This window comes from Antedon mediterranea, chromosome 6, assembly GCF_964355755.1.
Source record: "Antedon mediterranea chromosome 6, ecAntMedi1.1, whole genome shotgun sequence".
Taxonomy (NCBI): domain Eukaryota; kingdom Metazoa; phylum Echinodermata; class Crinoidea; order Comatulida; family Antedonidae; genus Antedon; species Antedon mediterranea.
In genome coordinates, this window is record NC_092675.1 from 2,136,560 (window position 1) to 2,161,051 (window position 24,492).

General features: G+C 32.2%; 2 protein-coding genes and 2 long non-coding RNA genes across 4 annotated transcripts; 3 read left to right on the plus strand and 1 right to left on the minus strand.

The window, feature by feature from the left end:
• Positions 1 to 846: 846 nt before the first annotated feature.
• On the minus strand, positions 847 to 24,040 carry LOC140052271 (uncharacterized). Its single transcript, XR_011845609.1, has 4 exons — positions 23,737 to 24,040; positions 9,778 to 9,860; positions 1,137 to 1,278; positions 847 to 990 (listed from the first exon to the last, which is right to left on the minus strand). It is a non-coding gene; the product is annotated as an uncharacterized lncRNA (long non-coding RNA).
• LOC140051768 (adhesion G-protein coupled receptor G2-like) lies at positions 2,273 to 6,669 on the plus strand. The gene is made up of 9 exons (XM_072097079.1): positions 2,273 to 2,304; positions 2,547 to 2,690; positions 3,152 to 3,467; positions 4,008 to 4,189; positions 4,378 to 4,527; positions 4,808 to 4,926; positions 5,025 to 5,290; positions 5,420 to 5,486; positions 5,760 to 6,669. Exons 1-9 carry the CDS (start codon positions 2,302 to 2,304, stop codon positions 6,292 to 6,294), a joined length of 1,782 nt encoding a protein of 593 aa, XP_071953180.1. The 5' UTR covers positions 2,273 to 2,301; the 3' UTR covers positions 6,295 to 6,669.
• LOC140052272 (uncharacterized) lies at positions 7,099 to 14,223 on the plus strand. Its single transcript, XR_011845610.1, has 3 exons — positions 7,099 to 7,242; positions 11,561 to 11,687; positions 14,113 to 14,223. It is a non-coding gene; the product is annotated as an uncharacterized lncRNA (long non-coding RNA).
• On the plus strand, positions 14,397 to 22,130 carry LOC140051696 (uncharacterized). The gene is made up of 10 exons (XM_072096988.1): positions 14,397 to 14,408; positions 14,596 to 14,694; positions 15,150 to 15,206; positions 15,785 to 15,857; positions 15,983 to 16,033; positions 16,350 to 16,561; positions 17,192 to 17,251; positions 18,066 to 18,141; positions 20,802 to 20,852; positions 21,544 to 22,130. Exons 1-10 carry the CDS (start codon positions 14,397 to 14,399, stop codon positions 21,813 to 21,815), a joined length of 963 nt encoding a protein of 320 aa, XP_071953089.1. The 3' UTR covers positions 21,816 to 22,130.
• Positions 24,041 to 24,492: the final 452 nt, after the last annotated feature.

Sequence of the window (24,492 nt, forward strand, 5' to 3'; positions counted from 1 at the left end):
GAGAATGGTACCACAGCAACCTATGCCCCTATTATTACAATGATATCTACTACATTAGAAGAAGTTACCACTGTTTATGATACCACAACCAATTGCTCTGATTCAAAAAGAATTGAGAGTTGGGATTTTGTTTCCAATACTAGTCGGCATATGGTGGTTATATCTAAAACACTCGTATTATTCATAAATATTCTTATTCTAAACTCTATTTTGCTTAGAAAAACTATATTCAAGATTAAATTAATTCAAAATTAAACCTGCAATTAATAATATGAGTCATACTATTCACCCAGATTCAACAACATACAGGAATGTTACTGCTGCAACAGACGTACCTAATACCCAGATGATTTCTACTACATCCGAGGAAGGTACACCAGCTTATGATACCGATACCCCAACCAACTGGCCTGATAATACTCTTCCAGATGGTAACTTCTCGTTTAGCTTAACCATGTATCCTATACTAATTGACAATTCTTAATGCTACGGCCCATGCATTCTGTTTTGCTGTTACTGTGCTGGTTGTAGGTTTTTAGATACACAAAATTGTCGCCATGATTTTTCAAGAATCAAGTTTTGGAAGGTTTAGACAATATACTACTGTGTTTGTTTGTTTGTTTTATGCGACTGTGACTAACTTATATTTACATAATTGCTTTAAAAATGATTTTTCTAAAGTTTATCATAATATTCACGCAGATCCAACAACAGCAACATTGATTTCTACTGCATTAGAAAAAGTTACAACTGACGGTGGTACTGTTTCAGATGGTGAGTTCGAAAACTTTTATTTAAGAAACAAAAATGTAATTAAAACACATCTGCAATACAGATCCATCGACAATTTACGAGAATGCTACCACAGCAGTAGATGCACTTACTACTCCAGTGATATCTACTGCATCAGAAGAAGTTACAACTGTTTATGACGGTACTGGTAAGTTGTTAGTATAGTTAGAATTCATTTTGGCCCTCCAGCTGATTTTGCTGTTTGAAAGATACGTCGTCGGAAAAAAACAAAAAACATTCTTAATATTCATAATTATTATAGATGTTATAAATTATCAGATGTATAAATATATGTAAATAGACGTAAGGAACAAAACTGCAATACTATAAATCGTAATATTTACCCAGATCCAGCAAGTGCAACAGACGTCCCTACTACACAAGTGATTTCAAGTAAGCCCGAAGAAGTTCCAACTACAACCAATTTGCCTGATGTTACTGTTTCAGATGGTAAGCTGGCGTATTATTTAACCATTATACAGTATCCTATGTTGAGAAAATCAAAAAATTAAAGTAACTATTCGTACACACACACACATTTCCCATTAATACCTCAGCTATTTCAATAATGAGTTAATTATCATTAGTTTATTCAACTATGTTCGTGCTTTTGATGACACTTTTGTAAATCTGTAAAAACTGTATCAAATTATATGGAAAAAGAAGATTCATGCTCATCAGATTCTTAAAATAGGTCTTCTTCAAATAGCTGGAAAAGTTTCTATATTTGGAGAATTTTTAAAATAAAATACTGCTTTGAAAAATAACTTTTATATATAACTTCTAAATATTTACTCACAGACACATCAAATGTAACAACAAATGACACTACCATAGAAACAGATGCTTCTACCCCCACAACGATCTCTACTCCATCCGAAGAAGTTATCAAAACTAAATCATTAAGGAATGCTATAACTATTCCAGTCTGTAAGTTGCGATTTTATTCTGTTTGCTGTGAAACATTCGGATCTATTGTCATCGTATAAGTACATCTTTGTTTGCTTTAAGCGTTTGTTTCTTTGTACATAAACTACTTAAATACATTTAGATACTACGCCACGGATAAACATAATATGTCCAGACGACATAAAAACACAGGATCAGTCACCGACTTGGCACGTACCAGAGGGCAATGACGAAAATGTAATCTGTACTGAACCATCAAATAGAAAATATGAGATTGGTTCGACTAATAAAGTTAAGTGTATGGTCGGAAACCGTGCTAATAGCAAAGCCGAATGCTCATTTTTTATAATTATTCGTAAGTAAACCACTGGTTTTGTTTTTTTAGCATTCCTCTTTGCAAAATGTCACAATCATGGGTAAAAGCGCTCGTTAATGTGAGTTAATTCTGTACTATTTGAATTATGTTATCAGGGATCACGAGTGAAATTATTGTCATTTCACTCTTTCCTAGTGATGTTATAAATCGCTTACGATTATTTTGTGTCTATCTTTACTTTCCTTTTAGAATCTGATCTTACTTTGAAGATAACTGAAATCACAATGGTATGATTTCTCTTTTCTATAACTTGCACTTGAAATCAATTTTCTAATTAATACACATGTAAATTCATGTACATTTACCACCAGATTCTTGGTACTGTATCTAGATATTATACAATTGAAAAAAGGCAGAAGTTCTAAAAATACAAAATACAGATTTATAAATTATAATAAAACACAAAAACAAAGCCAAATAGCATTAAAAAGGAATAGGAATTTTACTAATGCTTGTTGCTCTTCACCAGAATGTTACTGAAGAAAATGTTGAACAAGTCACTGGCGTTCTTAAAGAAATAACAGATAATAGTACTGCTTTACAGCCTGCTGATATAATAGAAGTGTCGTCTGGGTTAGAAGGCATTGTTGGACTTAACTCAACAAATGAGAATGTAGGTTACAATTATAACGTTGATGACCCTTTTTTATAGGCAACTTGTCGACTTATTGTTAGGCCTACTCAATAATAAAGTCTTTATAATTCAATCAATGTATTGGGATGTTGAAGAAGAAGTTTTGATATTACATATTGTGGACATTATAACAATACCCTTCTATACCATTAGTAAGATGAACTCGTCGTTCAAAGTTGCAGGCGCAAAAATATGGAATAACCTACCAACTGAAATTAAATATTCCTCAACAATTGCTTCATTCAAAGCTAGGTATCGATCTCATTTTTGTACACAAATCTAAACATTTGTCCCTGATTTTGTTATTATTCAACACAGGAACACAATGCAAAACAGGTTTTCTTTTACCTGTATAAAGATGTTGTTAAATAAATAAAAAATTAATAATGGAAAGTAATGATCACGAGTATACTGTACTACAGCTAATGTATTCTCTTTAGGTTACTAAAGCTGTGATTAATACAATTGATAATGTTTTGGAAGCAGTAGAAAATACTGAGGATCTCCCAGTTGAAACTATAGCGTCATTGTTAGCGTCACTTGAACATCAAATTGCCACCGCTTCTAGAGATGGTCAGAATCTTACTGAAAGAACTGACAATTTTGCTCTGGAAACTAAAAGCATAAATACAAAATCACTCAAGTCAGATGTTGTTTTGGTAGTAAATGATGCAGAAACAACCACGTGTCTTGATAAGGGCTGTGTAAAGGAGTCCGACAGATCAATTAGGTTGCCAAAGAAGATCTTACAAAACGGTATAAACTTTAGTTTAGATATACTATTGAAGTTTTTGTTTCTGACTGGGCGTTGGCCATCACGTTGTTCAACAATTCTATATTTCTTGCACTCCAACATCTCCACCTTCTGATATTTTACTGTTACTTGTAAAGCTGCTCACTCACAGCGCCCTTCTACCTCTTTTACTCTCTTCCCATCTTTCCAATTAAGTTTCAGTTCTTGATGCTCTCTTTTCTACTAACATGCCCAAGTAACTACTTGGCTCGTATATTACTGAACTGTTTCCTGTTGAATGCTCCTCTATTTAACTTACTGCCATATTGTTAACGTTGTATGTTCATTATCTTCATCACTACCGTATGTGTATGTATCTATGATTTATATGACAATTATCAAAATGTCTTCATTTTGTTGGTAAAAGCGTTAGAAATATTGAAATAGACTTTTTGTAATACAATGCGTACAATAATAATGTGTCATTAATAAAACGTATTCATAAGAAAGTAAGCTTGTATGTCATCATTCATTATTGTTATTTGTAACAACGTTTTTTTCAGAATCACAGACAAATCTTAGCTTCATTGTGTATTTCAACGATGTACTATTTCCATCAAAAATGGTAAAGGAAACTAAGACTTCGACCTCTGACGTAATTCTTGCAGCAACCATTTACAATACTCTTCCTCCTCATACTATGATGTCGGAAACAATGGTCGAACTTGTTTTTGATATTCCAGAGGTATAACTACATATTTTTTTATTTCACTAAAATTGACCAAGAGGTCCGTTTTAGACGATATACAATATCGTTAACAATACAAAAAAAAATTACTCTAGTAAACAGGCTTCAAAGTTCAAAAGTTCTGATTAATGAATATCCATGTATTGATTAAGACAATTAATAGAATCTAACTATTCATACTTTAGGGTTTGACGGCGGGGAATTCAACTTGTGTATTTTGGAACGAAACAATTTCTGAATGGTCAGATTTTGGCTGCAAGAAGATGATAGAAGAAACAAATAAAAATCACATCACATGTGAATGTTCGCATCTAACTAGCTTTTCTGTTCTTATGGTATTAGTTCGTTTCTTTGTTTATTGTTATGATTTTGGCATACCATCAAAAGGTATCGCTTATTTTGTCATCATTGTCATAAGGGGTTTCCGTCTTCCTAATTTATTCATATTTTATCCAAGCTGCTTTCATCTTTACACATTCTTAGTAGTAGTATTATTTTTCTTTCGACTGTATATTTAATTTTTTATACGAAGATGATTATTATACTAGAGGACATATATAAACATTTAAAAAAATTAGAAGCAAGCAATACATATTTGTTTTTATTACATTCTAGTTGCCTACAAAGATAGGTACTAAGAAGTCGAAGAAAGCATTGGACGCGATATCAACCATTGGTTGCTGGTTATCGATATGCTGCTTTACTATCACAATAATTACTCTATTGAGTTCAAAGTAAGTGTTCTTCCTCAGGTCTAAAAAGATCTCAAATTCATTAATAGTTATTTAAAATGGAAAACCATCAAGCATATATGTCTCACTTTCTATTGTAGAAAACTCAGAAATCGTCTGCCTCAAAAGATAATGATCAACTTATGTGTCGCACTTTTGTGCTTGGATCTTGTATTTGTCTTGGGTATAGACAACCATCAAACAGGAAACACCTCCTGCATTGCTATGGCAGCTCTACTACATTACTTCTTGTTAGTGTCGATATCCTGGACCTTGTTAGAAGCCATCAGTATGTATTTTTTAATCATCAAAATTTTCAACGCTCCCGGAAGTAAGTTTTGGTGGACAGCAGCAAGTTTAGCCTGGGGTAGGTCATATTTTGTTTGTTTAAAATCACACAGACTTTGTATCCAGTCAACTACAATCTCGGAGTAATTACATCAATCCAATTATAATATAATATTATTACAGTAAATACGTTTGTGTTTTGTTACAGGAACACCGTTGATATTGGTTGTTGCTTTGTCAGTGTCATTTACAGACTTTTATACCAGCAAAGATCAGTAAGTATATAGCTTGAACTACAGGAACATGTCAACAACATTACAATTTGATAGGAAAAACTTAGGTCTAGGAAAAATTGACCGTCCAAACTCAGAATATCTAAAATGCCTAATTTGTGACAATATTACGATTATAAGTCCTGATGTTTTTTTTAGTTTCATCGAGCAGTGAACAAATGGATGCTTAGTATTTGTTGGTATAATATATAGTATGTAATACTTAGAACCATCTTCCAATGAAATGACTGTAGTCAAAGTTGGTTTTTTTTTCAGCTGCTACATTGACGCTTCGATGACGAATTTCTTCATTATATTCGTAATTGCACCTATTGCTGTAATAATTGGCTGCAACTTCATCATTTTTGTAATGGTGATTAGAAAGCTGTTCTTTCATGTGCCAATCAGTGGTAAGATCGCTACGAAATCCAGGAATACGAAAAGAAAAAGAACTGCAAACGCTATATCCATTTCACTTTTGTTAGGCCTCACGTGGATGTTTGGGTTTTTGCAATTTGAATATTTAGGCCTAGGCCTAAAAGGGATAGAGATAGTATTTGTTTTTCTTTTTGTTTTATTGAACTCTTTCCAAGGGGTTGCTGTCTTCATTTTGTTTTGTGCACTACAAACTGAATGCAGACATGTATGGCGATCCTGGTTTACTGTCGTAACACGTTGTATCTCAAATATTCCGCCTCAACGAGATCATGGGTCGATAACAGTATCTGGGTCACGCACAGGAACTGATACAGCGGCAGTAAATGATATCTCACTTACGGCCATCCCCTCCACTAGTAAAAGTGTTATTTAACAGCCTTTGTCAAATTGTTAACATTGACGGAAATCTAAATTTGTAATAACTGATGTAAATACGTAAGGCATTAATAAAGAAACACTAATTTTTGCTAACAAGTTTGTAAAAATGTAACGTTCATAAAAGTATTTCCCGCTTAGTCGCATATACGTTTGAATGCCGCCCTCTAAAGATTGTAGCCTTTCCCTCAGCCGCATTTTGGGAACTGTTGTGTACTATTGATATTTTCTTATATTTATGTGTATTGATAATAAACATATTGAATTATATAATTATGATTAAATAAGCTATTACATTATTATTGTTTGACTTTTACAATTGCATAGATAATGAATAAAATTGACATTGGCATAATAACTCATTGTTCAGACTACTATTTAAAAACAGATATTCGTGGCCATGTTGGGCATTAGTTGGATATTTTAATTGGCATTCTTTTCCAGAAATATCAATTACATAAATAACTTATTGATGAATTATATCAACATTATATATTTAATCATCAAATATTAGAAATTATATAATAATAATAATAATAATAATAATAATCAAGTCAAGTCAAGTCAAGTATCATTTATTATCATTTGTTTTAAGAAAAAATAATAATATAACACATGATCCTGTTACGGCAGTGTTCTTTTGTCGAATTTCTAGGCTCATCCTTTAGGCTCACACCGAATCAATCAGTGTTTCAAATTTCTTGTTGTGCCAAAATGAATAAAAGAAATAGTAATACAGTACAAAAATAATGGACGAGTCCAACTTCACGAAAAGGCAATCACCTCTAATTGCAACTCTACGTACACTGTCATTAGGAAGACAGAAAGTGTACAAGATGGACAAGTACCGAGTCAATTAGTGAATTTTAATTGAACAGTTATATTTGCTTTCCATTTACTCTATGTTGAAATCTGGAAATATTACATTAATGAATTTACACTAAAGGTATGAAGGCATCATTTTGTTTATCTTATGTCTTTGCTTGGTAACGGTAGAGTATTTAATCACTTTGGCGTATATCCGGGTTCCTTTGTTTATCTTATGTCTTTGCTTGGTAACGGTAGAGTACTTAATCACTTTGGCGTATATCCGGGTTCCTTTTGTTCGAACTGTATTATTGCAAGCAGAAAGCCTGTTGAATTCGACATATTGTTCTGTTAGTTACTATACTATTGGAATAGTGTATAATTTATAAAAGTTCTACATTTATTATGGGCATGTTAATTAGAATTGCATTGTTTTATCGTAAGTCTCACGTGCACAAAGAGTGACAATAATAGGCCAATTTTTATTTTATATATATAATTATATACAAATGTATTTTTTTTTCTTTTTGTTTATGGGTCTTGCGTGACAAGCAATCTCTTCTTGCAAGATCCTCTATTAATGGTATTTTTGTATTGTCTCATTATAAATTACCACTCTTTTCATTGTATTGCTTTACCATTGATAGAAACTAAATGTTGAATTATTAATTTGATTTGTAAGATTTGTGAAGAATAATTATTTCTTATTATTGTTTATCATTTACATATTATTTATTTTTTTTTATCCATTAATTTGTGTATCCTTATCTGTTACCAATTACGCTACTCAAGAATAAACTATAATAATATAATTGAAACAGAAATGTTTGAACACTTTACTATAGAGTGGGGTTGGAAATGCTAATTGCAGTACAACTTTAACAAACCAAAGAAGACCCACTTCATCATAGCTTGGGTGCCAAGCCTAATGAGAGAAGTAGAGAATATTATACAAATTAGTTGTAACTAATGATGAGAATTCTGTATATTATAGCCAGCTGATCTGGTTTAACACCAATCCTCAATATACACAGATGATTCTGGTCTAGCTTAAAGTTTAGTATGGAAGTATACTAATCTATTATAATTACTGTACATTTAGAAGCATATAGCAGCACCTTGACGATGGTCAAGTTTGGCCTTAACGAATTTGTACTCTGAATCTATAACTTTTCATTTGAAGGAATGTAATTACTTACATAGGTAAGATATGAAAAGTTTAACTTAAAAAAGCCGAATAATGATGATATCATCCTTCTATTCACAAATCAGCTCCGGTACCTGCCGCTAAATGATTTCCATTGTACATATTTTTTTTTATAAAACAGGATATAAATGACAACCGCATAACATTTATAATCAATACTTAAACCTTGGATGATAATCCAATTGACAATCCTTTGTTTGAAGTGTGCTTAGGTTGCTTAGGTCGTTGTATCATTAAAAATACAGTACTTTATAAAAACACAGAGGATGTAATCCTCTATGATACAAATACAAGTTATTAAAGTTATTAACCTTTTTATGTATTGGCTCATGAACCCTTTTAATTCGTTAAGCTTTGTGAATGCATTTTATCACTAGGATTGCTATAAAATAATAATGTAGCAGTTTTGAAAAACGCGTTTTTTAGAAAGAAATATTCGATATAGTTAAGCTTGGTTCCTACTAAAACGCAACTATGTACACGAAACGCAAATAATTTGACCAATCTAAGTGACGGATTACCTAAAATGTTACTCGTGATTGCATTGTCCTATTGTGTTAACAAAAATGTCTGTAGGTCTACGATGTCATTTAGAAGTTGAATTGGGATTCAATTCCATCTTTAATTTTAGGAACAGTAAAAAATAATAGCTTAGGATGGTTTAAAAGATAGATATATAGATAGAAAAAAAAGACAGATAGATAGATGGAATATATTGTCGGAAATACCAAACATATAAAGTGTTTTGTCATGTTTTACCTTAAATGGTGTCGTTATAAAACTCAAAGTGGCTTCGATTTGTTAATTTGAATAAAAAAGAGAATTAGTAACAAAGCAAGAAGAAATCTATTAGTGTAGATAGAATAAAGGACTAAGACGTGAAATTGTATAGGAATGTACGGTATCGTTGCTGACTTTTTCTAAATATTGTTATAATAATATTCTTCCACAATAATGTCTCATAAACGTAGGCCTTACTTTAACATGACAGACTTACATATTGTATAAATCTTGATTGTATTAGGGTTACATATTATATTATTCTTAATAAATCATTTATGTATTTTAAATATTCAATCAGAAACCTCTTTTTTGATATTCAATAAATTTCATGCGCATCGAGTACAGATATACTGTAATGTTTACCAATAGAAACTTACGTTGAAGTGTGCACTTCTTACATCTACTCAATGGCGTCTTTATAAGAAATTCAGATTGTGAGAGTTTTGTATCCGTGGATTTAGGATACGAGCAGATGTTTGATATTATAAGACATGTGATGAGTACAATTCGCTTGAATTTGCTGGAACACATACAATATTTTGACGATATTTGTCAACACATCGATGCTACATCATGGTGGTATTAAACAGATAATAAGTATTCTATTTATAAATATACAATCGTGATTAAAAATCAATAATTTTTACTTTACTTCGCAATAAAAAAATTACTAAAATTACTGACCATGGCCATGGATTATTGGTAAAGCCAGCCTGCCTAAAATGATCACCGTGGTTCAATAAGCGGAAATTATACTTCAAGGATAACTGAAATATAACAAAACCAAACTTAAGATATTTTTGTTTTAACGAGAAGCATAAAGTAATGTAAAAACAAAATACTATATAAAAAAGTAGATTGTATTCATCAACAGGCTAAAGTAAATCAATATTTATTTCCTTAGGCCTAAAGAATAAACTAACTATGGTCGCACATGCGCAATTCATTTTCAATCAAATTATACATTTTTACTTATTATGGATTAAGCTCTGTCTACACTATCAAACTAGTTTAACAAAAAAAGTGTGATGTGGCCAAATAAGGTAGTATCATCATGTCCATATATGGGCACATCACGTCCATATATGGGCACATCACATTCCTTTGTCACATAAAGTTTGATAGTGTAAAAAAGGTTTTACACTACCCAACTGTTTCACTTAGTAGATGGCATGTAGCTATGAAACGCGGGAATAAAAAAAAGAAAAATGAGTACACATGATCTGGAAAACATCATGTGTGTTTAGCATTCCAATCTATAGCGCATTTTGAAAAGCAATGGGGCCACAGTTTTGAGAAGCATTGAATATGATTACTAATAAGAACATTTATGTCGGTGTATACGGCCGCCGGGTACCGGGTAACGTGTACACTCTCCTATCTCGCTATGTACAGTATGTAGCCTATTATTAAAATAGTATACGATTATTCATGACATTCTAAAAACGTATTAATCACATAGTTGTTTCGTCTTGTGTTTTTTTTAATGTATTTTGTATTAAATTGTCGGTAATTATAACATGAAAACATGACCTTGCTGATAATCATACTAAACAATATTAATATTGGGCATCAAATGAAATGTGGTTAGGCCTATGTAAGTAAATCTAAAAAACGATTATTACAATTGACAAGTATATCAGATAACAGTGAAATAGTCAGTGAAATAATGCACTATACTTTACAGTACTGATATTTATGACGAGTATCTTTTTCTTAATTTCTGAGAAGTTCAAATTATAATGTATTGAAACATCTGATTTACTAACAATAACTATTTACATATTTCTTTATTTAGAAATCACTGAACATGTAAGAATTTGTATGATGATGAATGAATGATGAAACTGGCTGAAACGATTATTAATATTATGTTTTAACCACCCCCCGCCTCCCCCGGCTGAATCGTTTCATTACCATTAGAGGTGCAGTACATAGGCCAATAACTTGCTTTTTGCTAGCAAAGCCTTTTGCTTTTGCGTAAGTCTAAGAAATGAAATGTTTTTAACATAATTCTTCAAATGAATATCAATAATCACAAATTATATATAAATATATTACCTTTTATTGATTTATACTACTTAATGCAGAAAATGAATCCATATTCTATAACAAAATTACTGGCAATTAAAAGGGTCAAGTGGAAACTAAAGTGATAGGAAAATTGATTATTGAAACTTTTGCTAACATTAAAAAATGTTCACGAATGCAAGATAAAGTTGTCCAGTAAACGACGACGTTGAAAATATAATAAGTCCATATTTAGCACCGTATGTTTGTTGAGTGCGAACACTATGACACAATGAAACGCGCATGCAATATAAGTATTATGACCAATCACTAACGACAGTTTTAATGTTTTATTTGTAAATCAAAATCACTTTCATTGTGTGGAGGTCCATGGGTTGTTTTCATGTTTGTGAAAACCAAGCTTTATAGGTTATATTTTCCGCATTTCTCATTTTAGCTCAGAATGATAATGGAAAAGGAATGGTCTCTTTCTAGAATGTCAACAGTGACATTATTTATAATAGCGCTGCTTTTTAAAACTATTGGCGGACAGTTGAATCAAGAATGTTTTAGTCAATTTATCGGTAAGTTATGTTATTCATTATTTTTTGATGATACATATATAATTTATTATATTCAAATGTTGTCCGAAATTTCATATCGTAGTAAGCTTATATTAGAATATTCATGCCTACTTTTAAATGTATTTTATGTTGTAAATTACGTTATGCTGACTAATCAATATAGGGTGCATAATGAACTGCGCTCATCGCAAAGCCATCTGGAGGCGTAGTTATAGTTCGCGTTCAATAATACTAGTAATCCTATTTGCCTACAATAGAATGTTTCAAAACTGTTAAAATATCTTCAAAACTGGATTAGGTCATCCTCGTATGCTAATTAAGTGCTATTGTATATTATAATTCTGAATAACAACTAAATCTGGGATTAGTTAAAGTGTACAATCTTAATAAAAACAGCCTTGTAACTCGTTGGTACTATAAATACAAGTGGATTCGTTGGACAATACATTCAGTCAAGTGTACACTATTAATAAGTAATCTATCAGATAGACATTCAATATAAATACAAATACGAAATTAAAACAGTTTTACTTTTTGTTATTTCATTGTAACATGCTATCAATATTCATCATCAATATACATTTCAATTGTAGCCTTTTAATACATACTGTTGATGGTAAAATCATAATTTAGAACAATTTGTCAATTAAGTACAGTGTGTTTTTGCTAAGTATTATTAAGATTAAAAATTGTAATTACACTTAACGCATTTAAACAGAAATTCATCAAATAAATAATGCATTGCCCTGGATAGAATCTGTCAATGAACTGCATATTATATAAAAGGTAACGTGCATGCACTTACTATAAATTAATGAAAGTTACTGTATTTTACATAAATATATATGTGATAACAAGGACATATACATGGCTGCAGTCGCGTGCTCAAGTTAGTTTTTACCGACCGACCAACCGAACAACCGACTGACCGACCAACCGACAAACAATTTGCTCTCATGAATTCTGGCATAAGACTACGTGCACTTAATACCAAAACAAAACGGTTTAGGTGCTCGTTTGTACCTAATGCTATACACTTATATAACTCCAGAGTACAAAGGTAAAATGTAACCGATAATTTTTATCTAATTTTAACAATTTTTAGCCTCTTAACTTTTTGTGTGTGTTTTTGTAAATTGTATTTTATATTTTTGTATTTTGCCAGTTTTCAAATCACATTTCTGTTTTTTAAATGGACAATAAAGTATATATGACTATGACATAGTGTGCTGTAGAGTCGTGTTGCACGCGACTAAAAATATCACGAAATATTCCTTCAAATATCAAATCGATCTGTATCAGCATCCCCGAGCTGTAAGGATCAGCTCAGCATTCTCGAATCACGGATCAGTATCAGCATCAGAATCCCCGAGCTACAGGGATTAGCTTAGCATTCCCGAGCTACAGATATCAGTATCAGCATCCCCGAGCTACAGATATCTGTATCAGCATCCCCGAGCTACAGGAATCAGCTCAGCATTCTCGAGTTACAGATATCAGTATCAGCATTCCCGAGTTATAGATATCAATATCAGCATTCCGTGCTACAGGGATCAGCTCAGCATCGTCAAACTACACGGATCAGTATCACCATTCTCGAGCTACAGATATCAGTATCAGCATCCATGAGCTACAGGAATCAGCATCACCGAGCTACAGGGATCAGCTCAGCATCCTCGAGCTATAGATATCAATATCAGTATCACCATCCCATTCTTTCTTTACCCGTCCAGTTTCAATCCAGATTTTTGGCAGATAGACGAAGGTCATTAAGGAGTCAGCAATAACTTTGATTTACAATTATTGCCATGAATCAATATTCCATTAAAAAAAACATGAATATTAGTATTTTTGTCATACTTTTTAAAAATTAATTTACCTCATTTTATTAAACCATATTGCATATTCTCATTTCCGTCGACAATTATAATTAACAGTGGTACAATTAAAACCCTTCAAAATATCCATTATAGTCGCTTGTTCAGCATATAAAAACTTAACCACCAAACCCACAGGGAAAGTCACTTTAGCTACAATGCTCATTTGAATAAAAAAAAATGTGCATGTCTAATTAATACTGTTCATGTGGGAATAAGCGCTGCGTATGGGAATCTTATAACTTGAACATAAGTGGTTTTATATACATAAACTACAAGTTCGTGTCATTAAATGAGGACAATTGCTAGTTTACCATTTTAAAAGCAGAGCAAAGTTTTAATGTATTAAACAAAATGTTGTTTTCATTTTGGTGTAAATTGTTTGTATTTATTTGATTAATCGTGTCCCCATCATCCATTGCTGCATGGTACCAGTGGGTAGGCGTTATGTACACAATGTAACAAGTTATCGTTGTTGTAAATAAAGTACAAACGAATTTAGTTTCAATATCAAAATATTTAGCAATTATGATTGTATTTTTATGCAGGGGGTCCATTTGTTGATTCTGACACCATCATATATGAGTTAAAAACAGTAAATACACTGGCTAACGGCACTAATGTGTGGTCAACACAACTCAATGCTTCTTGGGCAAAACCATCTGGTAAGTTTCTGACGAGTCAAACTTTATTTTGTAATTTTTGTTTACGTCTATGTCAAACACCTACAAGTTTGTTAATTATAAAACGTTAAAGCCTATTTACTGAAGTTACGTAGTCCTAAATTGATATATGTTGTTCTTCTAAATAAATATACAAAACAATTCAAAAAATGAGGCTGGAGGTGAACCAGCAGCAACCATTTCCCCCAGAAGCTTAGGTAGATTTTCCATACCAATGTTTGTGTTGTAATATCAGCTAGCCTTTTTCCAAGAGTATAAGCGACACATTCCTTACACTCATTTATATTCATAATAATATTTAGGATTCATTTATATTAATAAGCTCTATACATATTTGTAATTTCAGAGTCTTACGTTGGATCGTATGTGTTAACTCTAGACATAATACCAACTGAGCTGATTGGCACTATACCTGATTGTGTTATACAACCATCTGATATTGTCGTGGTAATGTACATGCATTTACAACAATTCATTTCATCTTTTATTCATTTGATTTATATTTAGTTGTTGAATTATAAAGAAGATGCATTAAGTATCAACGCATAGCCACTGTTCCATGATGAAACTAGCTAGCCGTAATCAGTCGATAAACAAACAACATACACATGTTATTCAGTTATTTGACAATAATAACTGGGGCCCGCATTTAAAGCAATAGCTTGTCTCATAAGGGCTCCTACAAACAAAATATGCAAAATACATAAAAAGTACTACTGGCCCAGGTAGGCCTATTATTATGGATGGAGGAGGCTTATAAACTATATAGGTCATGTTCAGTACAGTGGTACGCCCGCATAATACAATGTTCAACATACCGAGAAAATGTATAGTCATTGAAATTAATCCCCAAATATGAGAACTTCAGCTTAACCAAAATTAATAATATTGTATTTGTTTAGACTGAGCCTATGTACACCAATGATGAATTGCCATTTGGATTTGACTTCAGATTAACAGTAAAGTATTCTTTATTGTGTGCATACGATAAACCTTAGAATCATATGGCCTACGTGTTTTCGTCGTAATGCATTACAACCATCATTAATTATCAATATCAATGATAATTACCCGAATAAACAGTTTGATATGCATTTAACTAACATTGTTGGTTTTGTTTTGCATATTTAAATATAGACGCACTGTATAGCGTAATTACTATATCGACCTCTGTTTAAATATAGACCTACTTAGATTAAAGCTCGTAGCTTCTTTTAAAACAAAAATAGCCCAAAAGAAGTCTTCCAGGAATGAATCTAAACACACAATCTTACCATTGAACAATGCTCAATAATTAAATGTAATTTTTAAATTATTTGTTAGAAAAAGAATGTAAAAAAGGAGATTATTATCGCACATTTTCATTCAGATAATGTAAAAACATCATTACTGTAATTATTTTGTTTTGCTTTTCTTTTAAAATAACTCTTAATTGTAAAAGACCGTGCAATTCTCTTAGGTCAAAGAGAGATATAAACTGTCCCAAATAATGGTCTTTAAATGGAAGCCGGCTGGTAACTTTCCATTACTCTTATAGGTTCAAGCAACCAATTCTATGTCCACTCTTCGAAATACACTATCAAACTCTGCGCAGTATTTCAGTACAAACGGTAAGACATACTCAAAGCCTAAAAAGTTGTAATATTATTTGTTGTTATTTTCGTCTTTAATAACATAAATGTATGCGTCCCTCCTGGCTCGTTGTTTTAACTCAAACTTTTGTTTTCTGTTTTAGACTGTTACTTAGAAACAAAAGATGTGGATTTCTGTTCATCAAGGCCTACCGGTAAATATAATATTTGTTATGAAAAAAAATTTAAAACATGAATTATTTATCTTAGTTTTTCCATCATACCATTTCCATACATTCTGTTAAAATTCTGTAAGTTGATAAAAAAAAAAAAAGTACGTGAAAATGGAAATGGAGAATTTCCATTTTGAACAGAAATTAGACCATTTGAATTTTTAAAGATATAGGCCTATATTGTCCCCTAGAAAAATAATGTACAAAATGGCCTACTGAATTCAAAGTCTGATTTTATAAATTTTTATTTTTCATGATATTGGTGAAAAATACATCTTTAAACATTGTTTGTGTACAGAGTTACAGTATGTTGGAGCTGTTTATGATTTTAGAGTTGACTCCATATACCCCAATATAACACATCCACATGTGTTTTTGGCTAATGTATCGTGGCTTCAACCGTTGCAACTTAACCCAGAGTATGTACTTAATGGATATCGTGTGGTATACTCAGAAACTGATAGAGACAACATCGTGACGGTTGGATCGATACAACATGAAGAAGGAAAGGTAATACATTTACTGCTTCGGTTTACCGTTTTATTTTGTAAATTGTTTTGTAGGTTATTCTTCTCTGCAATAATTTATATTTTTTGATAACAAAGACACAAATAAAATGTTATTCCTGTGCTGTATGAGTAAATTAATTTGTGTTTTTTTTAAATTTTTTTTCTTGTTTTTTTCTATGTTGCAACTTTTACTTACATGTTAAATACAGGTCTTTCTTAATTATTGTGCAATGAATCTGTGACATTTTTTTTCACAATGCAATTTTTAAATCGCAAGAAAATAAAAAAAAATTATGAATAAAGATAACTTTAATTTAAATCAATGACAATTTTTTATATTACAAAGTAAAATAATTTTATACTCACAACATTACACAGATTACTATATTTATCCTGTACATTTGCTAAAGACTTTCGGCTTTACCTGATTTCTTTTTCTTCTCAACGTTACATTGATTAAGAGTACATCACAATTTTGTAAATTATCATAAAATGTGTTTAGTGGTGTTATACGGTAATCAACATATCATTCGAAAGAAGCACTGTGTCATTAATTGCACTAAGACGTGTGCTTTTACCAAGTATCCGTCATTTAATTGAAATGAACAATAAATCTTTTTTTCTCCTTTAGGATTTTCGCTATTCTACTTTAGTGACTGGACTTAAAGCAAACGAATCTTACACAGTAGAGGTAAGAGTACTCATTATAAGACTAGGCCTACGTTATCATGTTTCTAAACAAAGCCTGTACTGGTATTCGACCATGGGCTAGGAATTACTTTCTCAGCGATTTGTATACATTGCCTGGAGTTGCAATTTACAACCTTCAAGTTCTTTTGATTTTCTATATTTATTGTCTCAGTTTATGTAATGTAAATGTATAAATGATCTCTTGCAGAGTTTTTAAGATGTAAGGGAAACTTAATATTTTTTTTATGAAAATATTTATATATTTAAAAAAGATAACACACAAACATGATAACTGTTTATTTATCAAAATGATTATGTTTTGAAATGTAATAAAGGTGAGTGAACCTCACAAAAGAGACTTCAAGTTCTTTTGATTTTCTATATTTATTGTCTCAGTTTATGTAATGTAAATGTATAAATGATCTCTTGCAGAGTTTTTAAGATGTAAGGGAAACTTAATATTTTTTTATGAAAATATTTATATATATAAAAAAGATAACACACAAACATGATAACTGTTTATTTATCAAAATGATTATGTTTTGAAATGTAATAAAGGTGAGTGAACCTCACAAAAGAGACTTCAAGTTCTAGCTACCGGTTCATTACGGGGAAATAAACCCTGGTTACCTATCTATTCACACGGTGTAATTCAAATGCTTTCAGAGTACTATTAGGCCTAATAGAAACTGTACACTTTAAAGCCTTTTAAAGGTTTACAGTGAAGATTTACATAAATACTGTAATTTTCTTTAATTCAGTATTACGTATATCACTTTCAAATGTAAAATAAGAATATGTTTTTTTTAATTCAGGTTGCGGCCTTTGTAAGCAAAGACGGCGACACTACATTAGGAAAATTTGCCGAAATTACGTTTGAGACACCATCAGGTAATAATACAGTAGTAAATATATCGTATTGCGTATCCAGTTGGAAAATCCAATAGGATTAATATATCACTTACTAATTAATACTCTCATCATTAGGATATTGACCAATTGACTGTTACAAACGAGGCTATCCCGTGGGATGGTCAAAGGGTCAATGTTTACATCATAATAGGGAATAATACTTCCATTAGACTAGAATATATCAACACTAACTAAAAGGTATCCTCAATAATAGCCTAATAAAATCTCTTTAAACAATAAGATAATAATAATAATAATTTTGATAATAATAATAAATAAATATACTTATATAGGCCTATACTCCATCAAAAGTTAAGTGTTGTACTTTTTCACTATTGTATAATTCATTTCCTTTTCTTTCTTTTTTTTTTAAACTTATGAACGCACCGTCATAAAACAGTCGACTCCGCCTAAGTCGAATCTAATGGGACCGGTATAAAAATTCGAGTTACGCGAACTTCGACTTACAGATTTGCCAAAAAAATGCTAGGCCTAGGCCTAGGTTCACTCACTAGCTGCGCTATGGCTAGGCCTATAGTGGACCCTGCCCTGTCGCGATCGCGGCCCACGCGATGAGCCTTCTTGAATTGAATTTGCTTAGCTAGCTAGCTAGGCCTAATAAATGCTAAGCCTCTTTATCGACAATGATAAACTGTATTTTCCCCAAACAATACAAAAACGTATAATAAATACATTTCGGTTCTTATTCGAAATCGGTATCTATTGTTTATTGCCATCTGTCTAGCACAAAATAGGTACCCACAAAACGCCGCTCAAGTTCTCAACTCTGAAACAATTCATACACTATACACTAGCGCGAGTTGTAGGACGCCGCCTATACTATACAACCTGCTTGAGAGAACCGATATGGTCCCACATTTTCCCCTCTGTTGTTTGTTTATCGAATTACGTACGTTTCATCGGCTTTTTTAACGCGTTGTTGCCGCGTAATTTGTGACTTCGACTTATACGATATAAATCACTAAAGAATGTGTGTATTCGGACCGCAAAAAGACGTCGACTTAGACGAATTTCGACTTAGAAAAATTCGACTTAGAAATAAAAATTACACAGTAATGTATAGGAAAGAATTGGGACTTTCCTAAAAATTCGACTTTCGCGATTTTTCGACTTACGCGAATTCGACTTAGGCGGAGTCGACTATATATATATATATATATATATATATATCGAGTTCGAACAATACCATGAAAGCCCCAGTGGTCTAATGGTTAGGACATCTGCATATCAAGCAGGCGGTCCGAGTTCGAGTCTCGGTTGGGGCGACTTTTTCTCATTCTCACAGATTTCCCCATCTTTATCGTTTCAAATTAATTAATTAAATTTCAGTATATCACCGGGCGGTTTAGAATTATTGTTCTTTGCCTCTTGTGTTTATATATATAAAAGTATCTCTTCGGAGATCCCGCCTCGTGAATAAAAATACTGAAAGATGAGGGCGTATCAATTTGATCTCTGTTGCGTATGCGTACAACTGAGGACAGGACTAGTGCTGTTCCGCCGTACCACGCCGAGAATGTTAAAGAGTCGTTATCCGATCGAGTTCGAACAATACCATGAAAGCCCCAGTGGTCTAATGGTTAGGACTAATTTCACTACAAGCATGTGTATGCGAGTTTGGTGTAATGGTTATGTAACAAGCCTTTCAATTAACAATAGCTTCAGTTGACTAACAATAGAACAGCAACGCGAAAATCAAACGAGTGAATTTGAAAAGAAATAGGTTTTTTAAACTACTCGCATAAAAAAACGTGCACATTAAATCAAATTATGTTTTAAATTTACAAATCACAAGTTATAACTCTTGCCTCTTGTACAAAAATGAAGTTTTTTGGACAAGTAGTTCTCGAGAAAATGCAATTTTAGTTTATTTGTTACTTTAAGACTGCTCGCCGGCTTTTGGAAAATTCTTTCATATTTTTTAACACTAGCAGGTCTGAATAGTATACTAAAAAAGTGGTCCAGAATTGGGACCATGGTCCCAAATGGTCCCAAAATTTAATGGAATGGTCCTTGACCACATATCTATCCGTATATTTATCTATCCGTATATTATCTTGTAATTACTTTTTGAGTAATCCTGCTAACAAACAAACAAACAAACAAACAGACAAACACACGCGATCGATTACATGTACCTCCTTGGCGGAGGTAAATTACAGTTAATGAATTAAAATAGTACATCTAGTATAACTGTAATACTATATGCATTACACTACTGTAAAACTTCCAAACTATGAACATCCACATTACATTATCAGTCTAGTTCATGACCATTGTGTTAAAACTCAATTATTGATGAAAACAGCGAAGGTATTTGATATGCCGTCGCATAATGATTTTTAACATTACCGTTCGTGTTAGGTATCAAACCTAATGTTGAAGTATAATCCATTTCCGAGCAGTATTAATCGAATTCCATCTGATAAGATGATGTGTACCGTATTAAAAAGAGTAAAAAAGATTTACACGATGTTCTCTTAAAGACCTCTTAAGACTTACTACATTGTGATGTGTTTTTCAGTCAAGAATTCCCATTAGTGAGGAGTTACTGTTAAAAACGTTATAATCTAAACTATCGTATTTTTTATTATTTTCATGATTTCTGTTCTGTATAGCTGCTGATGCTAGATCCACTACTCTCGAGCCTAGCAGTACAAATCCGCTTAGTAAGTATACTTTCCTGTCCTTTTCAACTCATTTCCTTCTACAATTTACATAATGATGTATTGTAGTACTATATATTTAATCCGACAAATTATAAATTGATGACGTAAATCATTAGCGAGACATAGATCACGAATTAATGCAGTAGGCCTAGATAGCTCATATTAACTACAGTAGTTAAACGTCCACGTGTGGGGACATTATGGGACGCGAGTCATCCTCGACATGTTTTGGTGGTTAATTCTATAAAGTATAGGCGACCACAACATGTTTGTAGGTCGTAAGTCCAGACGTCTTAAAATAATCGAAAGCAACCTGGTAATTCGTCCTGGTGGAACTACAGATTGCTCCCACTAAGACGCAACGTAAGAATGTTACCGCAATACAAGTGATTTGACCAATCGCAAAGCGATGGTGGATAACGCGTTGTGGGACAAATTACGTGCGTTGCGCTTACGGCACTGCGTTGCGTCGCGTCATACTGGGAACTAAGCTTTACCCATTGTTGGATGGTTTACTTTATATTAGTCTAGTTTAATACAGTAATTTATATGGCCATTTTCGGCAATTGTTCTTACATATTTAAAACATCTGCCAAAACTATTAAGTACAAAACCTATTCTTTTTTATATATTTTAGCCTCTTTGTATACATTTTTTTAAATATTAAAACATCGTTTTCTTTATAAATTAGCGACAGAGAAAATCCAGTATGTGAATCGCATAACGTCTGCACACGAATTAACAAAAGACTCTAAAGATACACCTGAAACATCATCTGGTGACGACGAATGGCTGAACGAGAATAAGACAGTGGTCATTTCTGTTATTGTCGGAGCATCACTACTTGTAGTCGGTTCGTTAGCTTTTGCATGCTATATTGCTCGTGTAAAGGATGACAAGATTATTGAGCAAAATAAGATGACTTCCGTAAGAAAAACCGGAAACGAATACTTAGTAACATAGTCACAGCTATTGTTTAATCATGTGTATTTACAAAATTTAAAGCTCTGTGTACACTATCAAACTAGATTGACAAAAAAATCTGCCCTCCAAAAATTGAGTGATATACCTAAATATAGTAGTGATATGACATCATGTGCATATATGGACACATCAAATGGACAAAACAACGTTTTAGACTAAAATAAGTCCCTATACCAAATATCATTACCCATAACTCAAACTAAATATGGCGGATACAAGAATTTCAAAATAGGCGGAAACAGAGCATAAATATAGTGAAACGATGTGTTATATTTTGTTTTATAATGTTCGAAACTTAGGGGGAGGGAGGGTGGGAGTGTGACATACGATGATCACATAAGGTCAATTGCAAGAAAACGAAACGCCAACTAATGATACAGTCGTTAACTTAAGTAAAAAGAAGCATCGATATGTCCGTATAAGCTCTCGTTGAAAGTCCACTGTATTCCACTAGGTGAATATACTACCTAATACCTAATAATATCACAACTTACTATATTTTGTACATGTAAATGTGCAGTTGTGATGGTTATAAGCCAGTTGTTTTCATTATTATACAGTACAGGTGTAATTAAATATTAGCTTTACTCGTTTTGTAAAATATTTATGTTTGAATTCTACCTCAGAGAGGTAATGGGGCGACTATCGAGTCGAAAAGTCATTAGCGTCATTACTATTTTGTACATAGTTTGTTATGTTAAGATTATTCTTGTACATAATTATTTATATTACATATTTATTGTATGTTACAACAACTGTTGTTATGCCGAGTACGGTGTTTAAACACATTGAAAGCTCCGATGGTCTATTTTCTCATCTATTTATCTATATCCGTTTTAAAAATAATTAATATTATGCATATTGTTACAAATGCATAATCGAAAAAAGGAATTATAATGTAGAGGGCGGATGTACATCATTTTTTCATTAGAGTTGGCACAAGTTTCCAAGTTGTTTCATTTTGTCAGAGCCATAATATTTAAATTTATATATAATATAGCTGTACATTTTGTTATAGTGTACGCCCTCATTACGTTCAAATACGCGCACACTTTAATCTTTTTATATACTATTACACTACAACAAAACTTTCAATTCAATCTGTCTCTAAGTTTACACTATTCGACTATTCGTATTTGATGACAGAAGTTTATCGACATCCAAAAGCATTATTGTAGGCCTATTGGTTCTAGTTTCCGTTGGCAAATCCTTTGTCGTGTCAATAGGATTGTCTGGTCAACAAATTACCATTAATTACTAATGTATGTTTATTTATTACTTATTGTACATAAGCATAATTAAAGAAATATTTAAGTAATTAGTAATTTATATTTCTTGAATGTTAAATAAATCGAATTATAGAGCGTGTATATTTGGCACATTATCATGTTCTTGTCCTTAAAATGGACCCGATATGGATTTTCGATTGGGGAGGGGGGCTTTTAGGTGTACAGAAACTAGAAGGTAAGTATATTTTTACAAAATATAAATTCTCCATTTTTTTTTGGGGGGGGGGGGGGGAGTAAGCCCGCCCAAAGAAGAAATGTTTCTAAAAAACAATATTCCTTATTAAATATACATATGGTTTTTTTTCTATTTATGAGAAAATTGTAAATAAAAAAAGTACTAAAAATACACGTTCGCATTTGGCTAGGCCTAGTCTACCTGGCTTAGGCCTAGTCTAGCTGGCTAGGCCTCTAGTCTAGCTGGCTAGGCCTAGTCTAGCTGGCTTAATAGGCCTATTTAGCGAATTTGTATTCTAAATAAAATAATATAAAATAAACACGAATTTATATAAATATTTTATAATAACTATTTACTTATAAATACACGTGTATTTATTTAAGTAAATATGATTGTAAAAACCATATTCTTATGTGAAAATATAAACTTTTCTTACCTGGCCGTCTAGTTTGTCTAGGCCTGTATTTAATTATCCTGATAGCAATATCAATCCATTCTTCAAGGCTAAGAACGTTTCTTGCAGGCGAATTATTTCTTTCGCTACATGCCCTAGTTTCACATGGTTATCCGCTCCACGCCGCGTGGTCAAATTTTCTTTAAAATCCCTCGAGCATCAATTAGCGGTTTTTACTTATTGTGCGATCATTTTACAACAAATTAAAACAATTCATCTATTTTCAAATGATATTTATGAAATATTTTCTGATTGCAAAATTGCGTCGTTTCCATATTTCGCAAGAAAATTTACCCCTTGACCTCATAGTTTTATCTTCCAGTCGCTAGAGGACTTGGAAGTTTTATTGAATATCTGTAAACTGCGTGTCGACTTTTCTCGTCATTGGAGCGTCATTCTAACGACTGAAGCATTCTCTACTTCTCTACGGAGCGCCATTTATGCCTTTATTAATAAATAATAAAAATAGTACTACGGTAACTGCTCAAGTGGACCCAATTCAGCACCAAGAAAACACAGTGATAAACAAGAAATATTTCTCACAAAAAACGCTGCTCGCTTATTGACGTAACAGTTTTAAAGATATAGGCCTATTGTCCCTCTGAAAAATATTTTTTATTTCAAATTTGTTTTTGAATGTGTCATTTTTATTGTCACATAAGTTATTTTACCTGAAAAAATGTAATTAAAAGCAAAAAATACTTCAATTGTCTGTCAGACAATGTGGTTTTTGAGTTA